The sequence below is a fragment of the Phascolarctos cinereus genome, unplaced genomic scaffold (assembly GCF_003287225.1).
Source record: "Phascolarctos cinereus isolate Bilbo 61053 unplaced genomic scaffold, phaCin_HiC Scaffold_5;HRSCAF=322, whole genome shotgun sequence".
Lineage (NCBI taxonomy): Eukaryota > Metazoa > Chordata > Mammalia > Diprotodontia > Phascolarctidae > Phascolarctos > Phascolarctos cinereus.
The window spans coordinates 82,338,249-82,356,740 of NW_027555958.1; the positions used below are offsets into that span (position 1 = coordinate 82,338,249).

The 18,492-nt window shown below is 42.5% G+C and overlaps 1 protein-coding gene across 1 annotated transcript in view; it reads left to right on the forward strand.

Moving 5' to 3' along the window:
* FRMD1 (FERM domain containing 1) overlaps nucleotides 1–18,492 on the forward strand; it is a 93,492-nt gene that overhangs the window by 65,376 nt on the left and 9,624 nt on the right. The window contains exons 4-12 of the mRNA XM_020970414.2: nucleotides 3,705–3,784; nucleotides 4,880–4,956; nucleotides 8,438–8,624; nucleotides 10,049–10,204; nucleotides 13,387–13,452; nucleotides 13,677–13,745; nucleotide 14,043; nucleotides 14,681–14,854; nucleotides 18,163–18,405. Of these exons, the coding sequence (XP_020826073.1) occupies nucleotides 3,705–3,784; nucleotides 4,880–4,956; nucleotides 8,438–8,624; nucleotides 10,049–10,204; nucleotides 13,387–13,452; nucleotides 13,677–13,745; nucleotide 14,043; nucleotides 14,681–14,854; nucleotides 18,163–18,405 (1,053 nt within the window). The remainder of the gene's footprint in view (nucleotides 1–3,704; nucleotides 3,785–4,879; nucleotides 4,957–8,437; nucleotides 8,625–10,048; nucleotides 10,205–13,386; nucleotides 13,453–13,676; nucleotides 13,746–14,042; nucleotides 14,044–14,680; nucleotides 14,855–18,162; nucleotides 18,406–18,492) is intronic.

Below are 18,492 nucleotides of genomic sequence, written 5' to 3' on the forward strand. Positions count from 1 at the left end.
TCATCAGCAAGTTTTTGAGGATGAGATGTAGTTAGAGACAAGATCTTCTTAGAACCCTTGAAATCATATCACTGTAAAGAATTGAAATATTTTTTTTTCTGCATTATATACTTCATGCTGCCAAATCTCTTTTGATTCAACTGTAAGATGAGGGGATTAGAATTGGACTAGATAATTAGTCCCTAGGTCATCTCTAGTTCTAAAATTCTACAATCATGACTCTGTGAACTGGCCTTCTTCAACCTGGAAAAGGATATAGGAAATGCTTGAGGGATAAAACTAATCATCATATATAAGGCAGAGGTCATATTTATGACAGTAACTCTTTTCTCTAGTGCTTTATGCTTTATAAAGTATCTTTTTCCTAAGAGGGAAGGATCGAAAAAATTATCCCCATTTCACAAGGGAAACTGAGTCACTGTGACATGAAATGACTTACCTACTCTGTAAGTGTCAAAACTAGAACTCAAACCCAGGTCATAGAAACATAGCTCTGGTCTGATCCCCTCATTTTACAGGTAAGGAAACTGTGTCACAGATTGGTAAGTGACATTTGACTCCAAATCCATCTGTCTGACTGTTGTATCTTCTAAGACCAATACTTTATCCATGCTGCTACTCAGCTATGTCAGAGAGTTCTTAACTATTGAAATATCATTAGTTTCCTTTGTAGTATTATGTATTTTTTTAATGCATTTGAAGACTTTCTGAGGAGTCCATAGGCTTCACCAGACTGCCAGAGTCGTCCAGAACACTTGAATATAAAAGATCTGCATCCTCTTCCCCTTTATCCCTTTACTGTGAGGAGACAGGCTGAGGCCCACAGTAAGTGTCACTGCCAATGCTGGATGAAGGTCTTTCAATTCCACTTATCGTATGTCATATGTCATCTGTTTTTCCCCTCTGTCCCGCCCTCCATCATGACCACTGTTGTCCACTCTTCATCCTTTCCAGTTACTCACACCTCTGTAGAGTCCGCTGAGCTTTCAGCATGCAGTTGGAGATGAAGCCATAATGGCTACATGTAGTAGTTGTTCCAGATCTCCCAGTGACTATGGCTTGGTGTGTCGGGTGTTGACCTCTATTGGCCCAGCAGCTATAATCAATTATGGATGTAGGCAATGTGAGAGCCTGATGCCTGCCTGCCAGTAGGGGTGGACGGGGACATAAGCTAGGTAATGAGCACCCTCGAGTTTATTGACTCTACCTCTTGAGCTTTGGAGAAACACAGATAGTTGACTCAGTTTGTAGGTTACTTTGACTGATCTTTTGACAGATACATTTTGCTTTTGAAGCAAGACATTCTTTCTAATTCTGGGAGTAATAGTAAGTCCACTTGCCTTTGTGCCTCATCACTTGTGCCAGAATTCACCTGAGGTAAGGAATTACCTGAAATCTCTCAGCTTCCCAGTAAAAAATACCTGGGGGGAGGTGAAATGGGATTCTTTATTTTTATAGGCTTGAGGGATTTCACAGAAGGCTGGCATTCCAATAATATTAATTTCATTAAAGCTGGAATGTAGGGCTACATTCCTCCCCTGAGAGGCTTGGGGCGTGTGTGTGGGTGGGTGGATTGGTGCAGGAAGGCTCCTTGCCCAGCAGCTGAACTGAAAATGGGAAGGCCAGAGCTGTGAAAGAGGCATTCAGGCATTCTCTGACCAATTAAATGAAGTTGGTCCTGCCTAATGGTCCAGAGGCCTTCAAACTGGAGAGAGTCTTCCCACACAGCCCCTACTTGAGTTTTCCAGGCAGCTGGGTCAATCTTGTTTTGTTTTATTTTGTTTTGTTTTCCCCAATTCTCCACTAAAGTGGGGAAAAAACATTGGCAGATAATGAGCTGAATTTGCATTTTCACTCCTTCAAGGATGCCTTTGAGAGCCTGCCTTCTTAGGATGCTTGTTTCTGCCCCTCTTTTCAAGTCTTTTTTTTTTTTTCCCGCAAGCCTTGTTGCTGTATATTCCCTCTTTCACAAGGAAGGAGTGGATAGGAAAACACAGCTTGATATTCCAGGGCCTAATTATTAGAATACAGACAGTTCCATACTTCTGAGGCCTGAGACTGTTCTTGGGCATTCTTTCTGAAGAAGTTGGAAAGCAAACTTCAAAACAGTCGTGACTGACTGAATTACAAATTTCTTTCCTCTCCTGTGACTTAGAAGCATAGATGTTAGAGACCATTATAGATGAGAACTGAGGCCCACGGAATGGCCTGCCCAAGGTCATATAGATTTGATGCCTTGAGTGGACTCTTAGAAGGTATGGCGTTTCGTCAATAATTTTTATGAATTTTCTCTCTTTTAACCTTTAACATCCTTCAAGCAGAAAGGGGGGGAAAAGAGTAGGAGAAGGATGGAGGTTATAGGGAAAACAGTATGGCAACAGGGGAAAGAGTTTTGTGGAAAGAATAGGGAAGAAAAAAATGGACATCGGTAGCAGTCAGATTTGCTGTTGAGGTAACTTGCTAAATGGTCCCCCTACTGATAGAAGGAACGTGCATTTTTAAAGCCTGGTCCCACGTGTGTGTGTGTGTATGTATGTATATGCCATTGAGAGGTTGAGAGGGATACACCTTTGTAAAATTAAAGCACTGTATAGGTAAATGTGAGAAAAAGCTGTTATAATCATGCAAGGGTTTTTGTGTTCATATTATTCAGGTTGGTCCACTTGTGAATTGGTCATCTTACATAGCATTGTAGATATTTTGAAATGAGTCACTTTGTAGTCATAAGAGTCAAGAATCAGAATTTTAGAACTGGATGGGAACTTTGAAGTGATCCAGTCCACCCCTTTTCTGTTACAGATGAGAAACTGAGGCTTAGAAGAGGTCATGTGATTTGTTAGTGGTCTGCATAGTGACCAGTGCTCTGCTTAGTGGTCAGGGGCAAAACTCGAGTCATCTTTCTTATATGACCACTGTTTTTAATCTGAGTCTTAAAAACCATTAAAAAAGAAATTAAAAAAATGAAAACAGTATTAACATTACTTTCCTCACTTAAGGGACATTTTGGTAGAGTTTATGGTCATCACCCCGGCTGACTTTGGATCTGTGACATTTTCTTATTTGGGGCATTCCCCCTACTGACATAGATATCGTTCCTGAGCCCTCCATACAAGCCAGACCTTCCATCTGTTGTCTTTAGTTTTTGTTATATGACCAACTCACTTCCATTTCCCATATTTATTTTAATGCTTCCCGAGGGCAAGTCTAATACTGCTTAAACCCAGTAGGTGCTTTGCCACTTTACTTACTGGTAATTTTGTTTCTACCAAAGTTGTGGCTTTCTCAAAATTGGTAAGTTAGCATCCACAAGAAAATATCAGTGTAAAAAAATATGAGGTATTGGGCAATTTAAGATATTTGAAGGCATTGCATGATTTTCCCAAATGTCATCCATCCTGATCTCTTGACCCTAGCTCATTGTTTATCTACAATGTCTGTTCAAGATATCTGTATGTATGTTTCTGTGTGGGGATGGGGATGGGGAAGCAGGCTACCTACTGGGCTACTTATCTAGCTGCATAGCACAGTCTGGGGAGTATGAGTTTCTATTCTTTTTGTTTTTCCAGTGTGGATAGTTAGACCTCTCTGACCAACTCTATAATAATCATGTTCTTATTCAACTCTACAGTGAAAGTTCCCAACCAGCCACAGTATACCAGGAGATGCTTTGATAGCACTGACAACTGTTTTTGTTAACTTTGCAGACAATGAATACGTATTCATGGACCTAGAGCAAAAGCTCAGCAAATACTTTCTGAAGGACTGGAAGAAAGAGATATATAAAGTAAGTTCAAGGTGACTGGAACTTGGGAACCAAAAGGTTCAAGCAGAACCCAGGAATAAGCTATTGGTGGAAGGTTTGAGATCTAGGTCTTCTTGGGAGAATCATCCAGTAAGCATTTATTAAGCATAAAGTATGTGCTAGATACTCTCCTATGTGTTAGGGGCACAGAGACCAAACAACAACAGAAACCCAGTTCCTGCTTTCAAGGAGTCAAAATAAGAATATGTGAAGTATATACAGGTAATTTCGGGGGGAACCACTAGGAGCTGGGGAGTGCTGAGAAAGTGGTTTTCTCAGGGGGCAGTTTAAGTTTTGGCCAATATTATATTGTGGGTAGCTAGGTGGTACAGTGGATAGAGTGCTGGGCCTGAAGTTGGGAAGGTTCATCTCCCTGACATCAAATCAAATCTGCCCTCAGATACTTACTAACTGTGTGACCCTGGGCAAACTCTGTTTGCCTCAGTTTCTTCATCTGTCAAATGAGCCAGAGAAGGAAATGGCAAACCATTCAGATTCCAGTATCTCTACCAAAAAAACCCCAAAAGGGGTCACAAAGAATTGGACAGGATTGAAAACGACTGAACAAGAAATAACATCACATTGTACCAACTCAGAAGACCTGACTACTTAAATTCTTACACTGCTTCCATAGTCACACCTATAGTTCTAGCTTCATGTGCAGTCAACAAGTATTCATTATGAACTTGCTATGTGTGTGGGGGGCATATCTAAGTTTAAACGATTCCACATTTTATAATTATTTTTGTCATTCAGTCTGCCATGGATTTTTCAAAATTTTTTGGTGATTATTTTATGCTGCGTGTGTGTGTGTGTGTGTGTGTGTGAGAGAGAGAGAGAGAGAGAGAGAAAGAGGGAGGGAGATCTGTTTAAGTACAAAAAAATTGACTTGAAATTTAGGTTTAGGTGAAGGGAAGGAAACTAGTTGAGACAATAGTTTAGGCAAAGTATAAGAGCACGAAATAAATTCACAGAAAATATAAAGGGTGGGAGGAGTGTGGTGTTCAGATGGTGATATCCAGAGTATGAAAGCTATTGGGTAATTCATTTGTATTTCTTCTATAACCATCCTTACAGGGAAATGAGAAGTCCAACCCTCCTTTTGTTGCCTTCTTCAGAGTACAATACTATGTGGAAAATGGGAGAATTATAAGGTACTCATTATTTATATATTCATTTTTATTGGTTTATTTTAACATTCTTTTTAATTTTGAGAAAGCAAATAATGTGATACCCATTTATGTATTCATTTTAAAGGACTTTAGAGTAAGAGTGAGAAGCTGGGATTCTATGGAGGTGAAGTGGAAGATGTCTATGTATCTTTAAAACTGGAGTTTACTCTGACGAGGAGAAAATATTTCACTTGGTTACTGGGTTTTGGTTTCATTCAGTTCCATTTAACTGGAAATTGATGGTGCTTGATTAATACACGACTAAGCCCCAAAACCTAAGTAAACTTACTACGTGTTTCAGTTTTGTTTAAGATGAAACCAGACAAACCAACCAGAAAACACGCCTCAGTGATGTTGGGTGGAAGTGGCTTTTTTTCCTGTCCAAAGTGGCGCTGCGTGTTCTCTGCGTCGCTGCCCACAGCCACAGACGTTTGCCTTTGGCTCCTCCCCTGTAGAGAGTCAGGTTTAAGAAGGCTTAGCCTGAAGGGATTATACATTTGAGTGGGTTCCATTCACATGGAATAAGGACAGCATTCTAGCTGAACCTCCCAGTTTCTTCCTAGTGGAACAAAAGGGCTTTTTTAATGCTATCATCCAGGGCATTCTGTGAATATTATCCAAAAGCTGGAAGCATTTTGGTGAGTTTGAAACCAGCCAGACCCACCATCCCCACCCACTGCCTTTCTCCTGTCCTGGTGAAGCTGCCCTCGACTGGTTTCTCCTCACACAGTTGTCCCACTTCAAACCTTTCTGACCAGGAAGAGAACCATTAAAGACAACAGCAACACCCTAGAAAGCCATGGTTGGAAAACTTTTAAAAGTGGCCAGCTGTGGTTCTAACCCCTCCTCTTCTGGTGTGACAAGAAGATGGGACAAAGGAAAAAAGAAAACTAGCATGATTCTGAGGTACCCTCAATTCAGTGCAGCAGAATTCCCCTTTGCCAGGAATGCAGAAATGGACCGTAGTAAAGCCTCCTTCCTGATGGAGCTTACAGTTGAATACAAGGAATAAGTTGTGTTCTCAAAGAGAATATAATTTATACTGTGGCAGCTGCAGAGGAAAGATACAAACTTAGGAGGAAACTGGAGAGGGAGAGACCACTTTCAGCTGGGGGAAAAGGGAGACCTGTGCTAATGGGTCCTTACGTGGACAGTAAGGATGGACAGAGGAAAGATGGCCTGTGTGAAGGCACCCAATTATCAAAGGTCAAGTTGAGGAATAATTAGCTGTTCTCTAGTTTGTCTGAAATATAGAGTTGGTTAATAAATTAGTGTGAAGTAAGATAGGAAAGGTAGGTTGGAGGGACATAGTGTAGAGGACTTTGAGCACACCAGACTTTTGGCTTTCCAGAGGGGTTTGGAGAGTAGGGTGGCTGCTCTGCCCACTTTGAGTGGGCAGAGACTCACAAGAGCTAAGAAGGGAAGAGGGTGACAGGTGGCGGCTGACCTTGGGTGCTAGTTAAAATCAGCCCACTTGCCACCTTTAACAGTAAGCTGCCACCCTCAAATCTAAAGTGCAGTGGCAATGGTACTCGAGGCAAAAATTATGAAGCGTATTCTGACCTATATGGGCACCTCTTAGATATGTAATGTTAATTAATTACAGGAGACTAAAGGTTAAACCAATCAGTCAATATGTCCATTTGTTAAGTGTCTGCTGGGTGCTGGTGATATGGTCAGGATGCAAGGGGCAAGGAGTAGACATAAGTTGGGGATTTTTTGTATGTTTTTATTTTGTCTTTTCACCTAGGAATTTGGAAGGAGAGATATGGGATGGTAGCTTGAGGGGATAATAAGGTTCAAAGGTTCTTTTAAGGATAGGGAGGAATTGAACCCGTTTATTGTCTGCAAGTAAGTAGCTTTTAGATAGTGAGGAAGTAAAGATTAGGGAGAGTAGCTTGACTGATTGGTTAAAGGAAAACTAAGACTTACCTGGTGGACAGGAAAGTAACTGGTTACGTGAACAAATTCCAAAGGGCATTAGGAAAAGCCACTGAATGCAGGCTTTTCCCAAAAGGGTGTTTTCTGTGGGCCCCTTGGGGGAGAGGGGTGGGGGAACCTTAATAGAGTCCGATCACTGAGTTCGGAATCAAGAGGTCCAAGTTTGAATCCCAGGTCCACTCCTTAGTTGTGTGACCTCAGACAAGAACCTTAGCGTGATATTTAAATTTTTGTTGTTATTTTATTATTATTAACAGTGTTGGCTGAGTCTCAGAATATACAAAATAAATGCAAAGTAATTGGGCCAGAGGAGGCATGAGCACATGTGGAGCTGAGAAAAACTTCATGGAGATAATGTTTAAGCTGAATTTTGAAGGAAACTCTGCAGAAGTGGGGAGGGAAAGCATCCTTAGTGTGGGGGACAGGACGGTCAGTGCAGAGGCATGGAGGAAGTAAATGGCATGGCACTTGTGAGGAACAGCTGAACTCAGCAGTATATACAAAGCGGAGTAAGGTGAAAGAAAGCTATAAAGACAGGTTGGAGCCAAGTTGTGAACAAGCTTCAAATGCCAAAATAAAAGTTTGTATCCACTTCTAGAGGTAACAGAGGCAGATCAGGAACATGACATGGTCAGTCCAACCATGCTTAAGAAAGATCACCTGAGTAACCATGGGGAGGATAGATTAGAGACAAGAGAGACTTGTGTTAGGGAAATCAATTAGGAGGCCATTGCAGGCGTCTAAATGAAAGGTGGCATGAATCGGTGTGTTGGCCATGTAAATAGAGGTGGGGGGAAGGCTAGTGAGAGATGAAATGCAGGCCACATCCGTGAGAATTGGCGGCTGTGACTGCATATCCAGGGTGAGGGAGGTTGTGAACCTGAGTGACTACAAGGATGGTGATAGGGAAGTTATAAACATGAGCTGTTATAGTTGTTACTATAATTTATTATGATGATTATGCAATTGGTAATAATCCAAAGTAAATATTTCATTATAAGTAGCTACAGTTGGAAGAATGACAACATGGCTGATGTTCTTGGGAATCGTAGATCTAGAACCGGAAGGAACCTCCTGGGCCACTGAGTCCAACCTTACATTATGAGGAGGTGCAGAGTCCCAGAGAACTTGTCCAGTGTCATACTATTAGTAAATGGTATAGTCAGGATTCAAACTTGAGCCTTCCCATTCTAAAAACCAGCCTTCTTTCTACTTTGCTGCACTGTCTTAATGTCTGCTATGCTCATTGTACTGAATCAGTTCAGAGTAGAGAAATAAAAATGATCCAGATCCTGGTGTGTGTGTGTGTGTGTGTGTGTGTGTGTGTGGTGTGTGTGTATACACGTGTACACAGGCACGTGCAAGAATGGCCTGGGTTCCTGCTATCCAGGTTCAGAGCAGAGCTGCCCTTTGGGTTACCCTCTACCCACGACATGGTGGCCTATGGCCCAACCTCAGCTATGGGGCTTCCTTGGCACTTGGACTTCATCACACTCAGCTGTTTTCTCCTCTCATGTTCTAGTGACAAGGTCGCAAGACGTCTGTACTACCACCACCTCAAGGAGCAGGTGCTGAGGTCCCAGTGTACCCACAAGGAGGAAGTCTACTTCCTGTTGGCTGCCTATGGGCTGCAAGCAGACTTGGGCAACTACAGAGAGAGCACACATGTGGGGAAATATTTTGAACCTCATTCCTACTTCCCTCAGTGGGTAAGATTTTCCTTTCTATTTATAAGGTAGCTTAGGGAGGCCTGCTGCCCAGGAGATGATAAAATTTCCCTGCCACGTTTCCTTATGTGGCTTCTCTCACAATTACTCCACCTTTGCTAACCTTTTGCTCTGTAACATCCACTTGCAGGTGCAAAGGGGATAAAGAGAAGAGGCTAAGGACAAAGGCAAAATGTTGGACAATAGGAGAAATATCTTGAGCTTCTGGCTTCGTTGTTTTTCCTATTTTTTTTCTTTAAATTGAGTCCTCTGTCCATTTTAAAAAGAGCACTATTGTCAGAGGACCTGTATTCAAATCTTACCCAACATTGTGACTTTGGGCAAGTCACAGCCTTCCTGGGCTTCTGTTTCTTCATCTGTAAGAATGAGGAGGTTGGTCTATGTGGTCTCTGAGCACCCTTCCAGCTGTCACAGGACCAAGATGATGCTTTTCTCAAAGAATTCATGATATAAGTATAAGGTTTCTATGGAGTCTACACGTTCCTTATTCCTATATTTTTCAACATCTACCCTCATGCCTTTTTTCCTTCCTCTTCTTTGATTTAAATAAATGGAGGACATTGTAGAGGGTTTAATGGGAAGGGTTCCAGGCTTGTAGTCAGATTCTCGTCCCTTCTCTGCCCCTTCCAGACAATACCCATGGAGAAATCGCTATCTAGCTGGTCAACAGTGCCTGACACTCACAGTTGACTGGAAACTGAGTAAAGCTGATACAAACATATTTTATAAGATCCTGTCTCTGTCCTCAAGTAGCTGCCTTGTTTAGTTAGGGAATGCATAGAAGAGACAGACAGACAGTAGTAAGTAGCATGCTTGATTTTCAGTAACAAATAAATGATATGGATGAGAAATCAAAGCGAGGCTTCCTGGAGGGGGTGGGACAGGAATCATAGAATGTTAGTACTAGAAAGGACTTTAGAGATCATCTAATCCATTCTCCCTGTTTTATGAACCTGAAAACTGAAACTCACAAAAGTATTAGGCCATAGTCAGAAGCCACATAACTGCTAAAAACAAACAAACAAATAAATAAATAATAAGAATTTAAAATTAAGATTTAGATTTCATTTTAAATTAAATTTTAATTGAGATTTCATTTTCATTTTAAATTAGATTTTTAAAAACAATCACATAGTTAACAGTACCTGGGCTAGAGAGATGAATGGATTTTGACTAAGACCTGGATTCAAATTCCAGCCTTGCTTTTCAGTGCCTATTCATTTGAAAGTAAGTCACATTGGATTTCTTATCAATAAAATGTCAGAATTAGCTGAGCTGATCTCAGAGGTCCTTTGCAGCACTAAATTCTGAGATCCTGGGTCTTAAAGGGAAGGATGGAATTAGGCAAGTCAAGTGGGGTGGGCAGGGAAGGGAAGAGAGCTGCTGATTTGGCCTTCTTTCTGTAGATTATCACAAAGAGAGGGAGGGACTACATCCTAAAACACGCTCCAGAGATTCACCGAGAGCAGCAGGGGATGACCACCAGAGAGGCCGTGTTGAAGTTCATCAAGGAGTCCTGTCTGCTGGAAGATGTGCCTGTTCATTTTTTCAAGTTACAAAAGGTTGGGCAGAACATGGGAAGACCATCTTTAATCCATCATCTGCAAGTGAATCAGGGGTTAACCCTGATGAGCTACACTCCTTTTTTATGTGTCTCTTCTACCAAGAAGCCACAATGTTTATACAAGAGATGGGGCTGTTAGTTCCTGTCTGTCGGTGGTGGTGAAGTCTTCCCGCTTCTTGGGGATGGGGTCTAAAATGCTGCGTAGGTACTCTTTGGGGGGAAAAAACAACACGCATTTGGTTTCCACTAAAAAATTCCATTTTCAAATTCAATCAGACATTGGTCAAATGAGATGATTTGATTGAATAAGGTGCTTTCTAAATCTTAAATAGTGCTCTGTAGAAATTAACTAGTCCAGTCTCCCCATTTTACAGGTGGTGAAACTAAGGCTCAGAAAAGTGACAGGACTTAATAATTATTGTCTGTCATGAGCCAGAGTTTGGCTGGAATGCTTCTCTGGCAGAATCATAAAAGATGATGGGAAAATTCCATTGTGATTCTTAAAAAGTTTTACAACAAAAGAGTCCCAAAGATTTAGACCCTACCATGGCCTTAAATGGAGGTAAAGAGATGTGGGGGGAGATACATAGAGTTCCAGGACAGAGTTAGCATTAGGACAAAAGGACTAAGGGAATGTGTATGAGAAGGGACCTTCCTGGGCACAGAGACTAATTTTTTGCCGGTAAGGGAGGTACCAACTTAGGAAAATCTTTACCTGTACATCTGTAAGGCCTTTGGATCTAGGGCAGACTGAGAATCTTACTGAGTTTTTGTTGATTCTGTAGACAGTCCCCAGCAGTTTTCTTCTATCATGTCAATCCCTGGGGGGGACAAGAGCTGTTTGTCTAGTAGTGGCCAGAAGGTACCCACAGCTTGTTTCTTCATTTCCCTGAATCCCCACTCGTATCTCATTTTACCCTGATAACATTCACGAGGGGAAGGTATCAAGTTATCTGAGGGATGGTTGGGGAAAATAAATTTCACGTTTGGCTTCAAGCCTAATGTTAGTTTAACCTCTCATCTGTCATGCCTCTCCTCCCCATCCCCAGCCTGTGCTTTCTCTCCACCAATATCTTTTCCCCCTTATTTGACTATAGGAGTTCTTTTAAGAGGTGAGGAGTCCACCTATGAGGAAGGAATGCCTAGGATCTATTTTCAAGGATATAATATAGTTTCTATCCAGGGAGCCCAGAGGCAAGCCCAGGGTGGCTTTTGGGTGATTTAATCACAGCCTGTGTTTGCCTTGTCGGTGCACTTCTGTTTCCTGGGTAGTCCTGTCTGCCAAGGGCCTTCCCATCAATGTGCGTGTGATAAAAGCAGATTGGGGGGTTGTAGTGGTATTTATGCTCCTTAAATTAGGCTGGGTGATGTAATCATTTATAAGAGGCTAGAGCCTTGGCAATTATTGTTTGGAAGACCTGGGCATGTTGGTTGTGTGAATAGCCACAGGCACCCTACAGACTTAGGAAAGAGGCTGCAGATCAACCTGTTGGTTCTTGCTTTTCCTGTGGGTGGATTTGTGGAGCTGGCCTGTTTCTTAGGGAGGCTGCCCAGATGGATCCCTTTGTGGTGTTTGTACCCATAGTCCTGGCCTGTTCCCAGGCCGGATGTGGCAGTTGTGTTAGTGTGTATTGAAATGGTTATGTCCTTATGTGAAGACATGAGCAGGATGTGTAAACTAGATCATCCTATTAAGATAAGTTTTTGAAAGTCTGCTCACTCAGATTATGTCCACGTTGGATAGGTTTAGTGAAGGCTGGCCTAGTTTTCCTTAGAACAGGTAGGGTTCAGTAAGCTCAGCTTGGCCTAGAATTTAAGGTCAGAGGCCCTTTGTTGTACAGACTAGAACCATGCCCTTCATACCAGGATAATCAATGTTATGCCTTACAAGGACAAACCCCCTTTTTTCCCCCCATGACAAGGCCAATAGCAGGGGTCAGTACTACCATACCTAGGCCCTCTCAGGGAAAAAGACCCGAACAACAGGAATTAAGCTGGAGGGCATGAGCACCTGTGCTTGAGCTGTAAGCTGGCTTGATTGGGGGAAGCAAGGGCATGTGTACCTACACACATTCCCAAGTTTCATCTCAGGCTTTGGGTGCAACTTTGCCTGGAAGGGAGGAAACAGACATAGAGGGGCTGCAGAAGAGAAAGAGATGAGCATCAGGTACAAAAACGCTCAGTAGATAGAATTGTTCAGCAGGTTCTACAATCTCCCATTTATTTCCCCTGCACATACCCTGTCCTATAAAAGAGCAGTTGGGCAATGGTATTCTGGATCCCCTCTCCCCCTCCCCAGCCCCATTGTTTCCCAGGTCCAAACATATAAAGAGTAAATGATTAAGATAGACTTTACTCTCCCCCTCTGTGGGAGTCCTGCTCTCCGATAGGATTGGGAGTGGAAAGAGGAAAAGGGGGTGCTGATGACTGTAAGGCTTTGTTCCATAGACGCTACACTCAATACAGTTGAAAGGTGTTATTGACACAGCACCATGCCTCAGGTGTATTCTGAATTAAATGGGCATTTGTGGTATAGCCTGAGGACCTAACTCCCATGTAGTCCATTGTTTCTATTAAAATCATGTTGAGGTTTCCAAATAATGTTTCTCAAATAGACACATGGCAGGGGCTCACTTTCCCACTGAAACATGGAGCTTTGCTTTCGATTTCCTGAAGAAGTTTGTAGCCTCTGTCTGTAGTCTATCCAGTTGCCGAACTCCAGGTACAGCAATGCCTCCTCATCAGATGGGGCGATAGCCAGTGGTACAGTGAGGCTTTATTTAGTTTGTTTTAGGAGAACTTCCTAAGTGAATCTCCCTGCTTGAGGAATGTGGGAAGCAATGTTTTGCCTCATAGGTCAGGCAGAGACCTGGATTTTGTCTAGGAAAAGGCAGTTATGACCTTTGCTAATCACAGATAACACCTTGTCAGTAGGCAAATGACCTCAAACATTCAGAAGTGAGAAACGACACCGCCTCCCCACCCCATTTCCCCCCATACACAGAAACAGACACGTACACAGACACATCTAACCACCATCTCTCAGTGAGAGTCATCCGCTACGTTCAAATGTCAGCTGACCCTGTGGCATCCTCTTGATTTGCTAGGAATATAGCTTGTGTGTGCATAGCTAGGCACACACACAACTTTTGACCCTGCTGACTTTTTGTGTCCTTTTAGGATAAGAAGGAAGATCGACCAACAATTGTCCTGGGTCTGACCCTAAAAGGAATGCACATTTATCAGGTAATGGAAGAAGCTTTAGCTCCTCATCTTCGCACACAGACCTTTTCTTCCTCACCCTCCCAACCCTACCCTGAAGGCAAAACTACTAGGCCATGTGCATTGTTAACATTCTTCACCACCACCACCACCCCTTGCCCAAAGGCAATCCAGACTCCATCCCCCACTTCTGGGCTCATCCCGGATTCTGGCCAACCCCACACCAGGTTATGTTTGTTATTTTACAGGAAGTAAACCATTCTCGGCAGCTTCTCTATGACTTCCCCTGGTCACATGTTGGAAAGCTGGCATTTCTTGTGAGTATAGAGGCACACCAGTGACATGATGTAAATGTGGAGCATTGAGCCAGAAGACTGTGCAAATATATATGATCATGAAAACATTCAGACATTTACTAAATATGTACACCATGTGTCTAGACACTATGCAAGGCATTATGATCCCTGGCCTATAGAAGCACTATATATCTAGATATAGATATATCTTTCTATCTATCTACATGTGTGTGTGTGTGTGTGTGTGTTACATATATGATGTATATAGAGAGAGAGAGACAGAGGGAGATACACACATGTTGATGATGTTGTGAGGAGGGTTATGTAGTGTTGAGAGGAGTGGAGCGGTGGATTCACAGAGATGTAGGAGGAAATGTGTGCTTTCATCCTCATAGACTCAGAGACAGAGTAGACCTTAGAAGTTAGACTGTCCAACCCCCTCTTTTTTTTTTTTGATAGATCAGGAAATTGAGGTCCAGAGAAGCTAAAGTGATTTGCCCAGCCTCTCCAAGACAGAAAATAGCCAGGCTGAGATTCACACTCAGGTCCTCTGCCTCCAAATTCAGAGTTCTTGACATTGTTCCACATTGCTGCTCACTTTGGCCTCCTGAGTGGGGCCTGAAACTTTCAGTTTCTTTTAAGGGTCCTCTGTGTCTGACGTCTATTCCAGATTCTTACCGTGACTTGGCGTGGTATTATACCTAGTGTGAAAATTGCCACTTATGCATGTGCCATGCCCCCTTCTTCTCCTCTGCCCTTTGTCATAAGACCTGTCATGGCCATGAACTCATCATCCATCCTGAGTCCTTGTCCCATCCGGTGACCACCAGGATGAGCAGTGGGCCTGGCCTGTCAAGCTGTGGATTGGAGGGAAGAGAATAGCTCCCAAGCCTAGGAGCCTTTTAGAGCATCATGTCCCTTTGATTCCAAGAAGGCCAACTTTGTGTTTTACTCAGGGGAAAAATTTGAGATCCAGCCAGATGGTTTGCCTTCTGCTCGGAAACTGGTCTACTATACTGGCTGTCCGTTCCGCTCCCGGCACTTACTCCTGTTACTCAGTACCAGCCATCGGCTCTACCTGCATGTCCAGCCAGTGCTGAAACAGATCCGGCAGCTGGAAGAAGCAGAAGGTAGGCTGTGAACGAGGAGGAGAACAAAGCATTTGGGTCCCTGTGAAGAAAGCTTTCTCGTGTCTCTTTGGCTTGGTGGCCTGTTTAAGTTTGAGAGTTCAGTAAGGAAAAGGGCCAGGAGATATGTGTGCAAAAGCTCTATTCCAAATGTTTGGATCAAAGAATTATCCCACATGGAGCCTGTGGCCAGATGGTAGAAATATGTTTCTTTCAAGAATGTGCTGTTCTCCCTTTTTCCTGGGTGTACTTTCTTGTTTGGGAGAGGGATGAGGAGTTTATCTTTTCTCAAATCTTTATCATTGCCCCCATTTTTAATAGTAGCACTTTCCTAGAAACAGGTTCCTATTGCATTCCCTTCATCAGATGTAGGGTTGATGAAAAAATAACTGGAGACTAGGCCAGCAAATCTTCCTGTCTTATTTCTGCCCCCACCCCACCTCAAATTCTTCCAATTATTTTTTTTTGGGGGGTGAGGCAATCGGGGATAAGTGACTTGCCTAGGATCACACAGCTGGTAAGTGTTAGCGTCTGAGGCCAGATTTGAACTCAGGTCATCCTGACTTCAGGGCTAGTGCTCTATCCATTGCACCACCTAGCTGCCCCATTCTTCCAACTATTTTAAGAGACTTGTTGTTTAGTGATTTTCAGTCATTTAATCATTTAGGCATTTTTGACTCTTTGTGGCCCCTTTTGGAGTTTTCTTGGCAAAGATACTGGAGTGGTTTGCTGTTTCCCTCTCTGACTCATTTTACAGGTGAGGAAACTGAGGCAAACCGGGTTAGATGACTTGCTCAGAGTCACACAGCTATCAAGTGTCTGAGGCCGAATTTGAACTCAGGTCTTCCTGCCTCCAGATCCAACTCTATCTACTGTGCCACCTCTATTTCTAACACCTACAGAAACTGAAATTCTAAATTGGTTCCCCTTCCAGATAACATCTGTTGGATTCACTTAAATTCCCTTTTGTCTCAGAGTATTCAAGGCCTTCACCTGACTACCAAGCTTAAGTTTATGCCTCTTCCATTACCCTGAATGTTACAGTCAAATTGAGTCCAAAGGACTCTCACCCAGTTTGTGAGGGCCAGCATTCCTGAGCTAGAGCTGTTGTCTGTATGAGGAGGAGCTGGAACTAGGGAGATGGCTTACAGTGTGATGAATGGGCAAAGCCTACACATTCCTTTCATCTGTAATGAATCCATTTAGCTGAGCTCTGCAGTACCTCAGATCCGGTTGCCAAGAATTCCGAATGCCTCCATCTGTCCTGGTCTTCCCAGCCAGCCCTTGGCTCTTTTGCTATTACAGAGAGAAACTGGTCTTAGACCCCCATCCTCAATTTCTCCTTCTGTAAACTGGGTTGAGGAAAGAATTTTACCAAGATTTGTCTTGTGCTTCTCTGGAGAGTAGCCTTTCAAAAGGCAACTGATAATGATGGTAATTAATTGGAATTAGCATTTTATGATTGGATTCACCTTGAGCTGAAAGAGGAGGAAGATTGGACTTAGAACTTTGATTTGTTTCAGTCTCCCCAAACTATAAGCCACATGTGGGAGTGTTTGAAGGGAAATTTCTTCCCTTGCTGCCAGAGTGGGTGTGGTGAAGGGGAGGAGGGAGTGCCCTCTTTGGCAGCCTCGTAGTAAGCCATGATAGCAGGATGATAATTTCTGTAGAAAAGATCTGTGTGTGTCACCATCTTGGATGCCCTGTGTTCTGTCTTCTTGGATCCCAGGAAATGATAACAGTTTTATTCTGGGGGTTTTTTTTCATCCTTATGCCCCAACGAGGGACAGAGATGGGGATTGGACCAATGAGGAACCTACTTTCAGTAGATTTCATTGGTTTATAGTATTTCCAGGTGAGGAAACTCCCTCCACCAGTACAGGCTGCCACCTTCATTTTTTTCACCTATTTTTTAAAAAAAATTTCTGAACTTAATCAGTACCAAATAAGGTAAACACTTCTACATACCAAATAGAACAGAAAAAGAATGCCACAAACGAAGCTTGAATCTGTATAATGAACTGCTTGCTTTTCTCTTAAAGTGCGTATGTTCTCCATATTTCCAAGCCTGTCCTGCTTGTCAGTGTTTCCTGTTGACTTTCTATTTTTAGTTAACCACATCACTGTCTTTCCTTCTTTCTTTGTAACTCCCCCTTCCAAATTTGAAGGAAAAATAAAACCCTTGCATTAGAGAGAAATAATCAAGCCAAACAAATCGCCACATTGACCCCCATCTAAAAATGTCTTCCTCATTCTGCACTATAGCAGGCTTTTTCACAGGTCCCATGGAATCATGGCTACTATTGCATTGATCAGAGCTTGTAAGTCCTTAAGTCTTTTAAGGATTTTTGTTTTTACAATATTGAAGTTATTGTAAAAAAAATGTTCTGGTTATACTTTACTCTGTGTAAGTTCATGTAACATTTACTTTTGTGTTTCTTAATGGCATAACAGTATTACCTATTACCATGACGTTAAAAAACCATAATTGGTTCAATTATTCCACATTTGATAGGCATCTGCCTAGTTTCCAGCTCCTTACCACTATTTGTATACTTTTCCTCTTTCTTTGATGCCTCGTATTGATGTCATGGGTCAAAAAGTATACACAATACACAGTTTGGTGACTTGATTGGTTCCAGTGGACTTCCAGAATGGCTGGACCAGTTCACAGCACCACTGTATTATATTAATGTGCCTGTTTTCCATAATCCTTTGAACAATTATCATTTTCCTTTTTTGTCAACTTGGACTATGGGTATAGGTTTTGTCAATTTGGTGGGTGTGAGGTGTGCAACCTCATAGTTTAGTTTGCATTTCTCTTATTAATATAAGTGATTTAGAGATGTTTTTCATATGGCTACTGGTTTTCTCCCAGCTTGTCCATATACTTGATCTATTAGGGAATGGTCTTTGTTCTTAAATTTGAATCGACTCTGTATATATCTTGGATGTCAGTGCTCTGTCAAAGAAAGTTTTTGGAAAGATCTTCTCCCCATCTAACTCCCTTATAATTATAACTATTAATTTTATTTGTGCAAAAGCTTTTCAGTTTTATGAAATGAAAATTGTCCATTTTCTGTTGTGTGATCCTTTCTATCGTCTCTGAAACTTGGGAGTCTTAGAGCAGTCTAGAGTATTTAGAAGTTAAATAATTTGTCCAGGGTCACACAGGCAGTAGGCATCAGAAGCAGGACCCAAACCTAGAAATTTCTGATCTTTGTCCACTGCACTCCTTTGTCCCTCAGGTGATCCTTCTGCATTCCTTTGTTCCTCTTTCGTTTACTGTTTATTTTTGTTTACCTCATTAGAGAAGAAGCGTTACCGAGAGTCGTACATCAGTGACACTCTGGAGATGGACCTCGACCAGTCAGACAAACACTCTCATGGGAGTGGGAGCAGCAGAGGCAGTGGTCGGAACCACCACCGGCTCTCCCACCACTCAACGGATAGCCACGGCAGCTCCCACACTTCTGGCATCGAGGCTGACTCCAGACACCGTGTATCCGTGGAGATGTCTGTGGATGAGCCCTTTGGCATGGAGCTGGGCCACGGTAAAGAAAAGTCCAGCAGCTCTACCACCAGCCACAGCAGTTCTGGCATAGATAGCAGCAGTAAAGGGAGAACTGAGGATGGGGAGT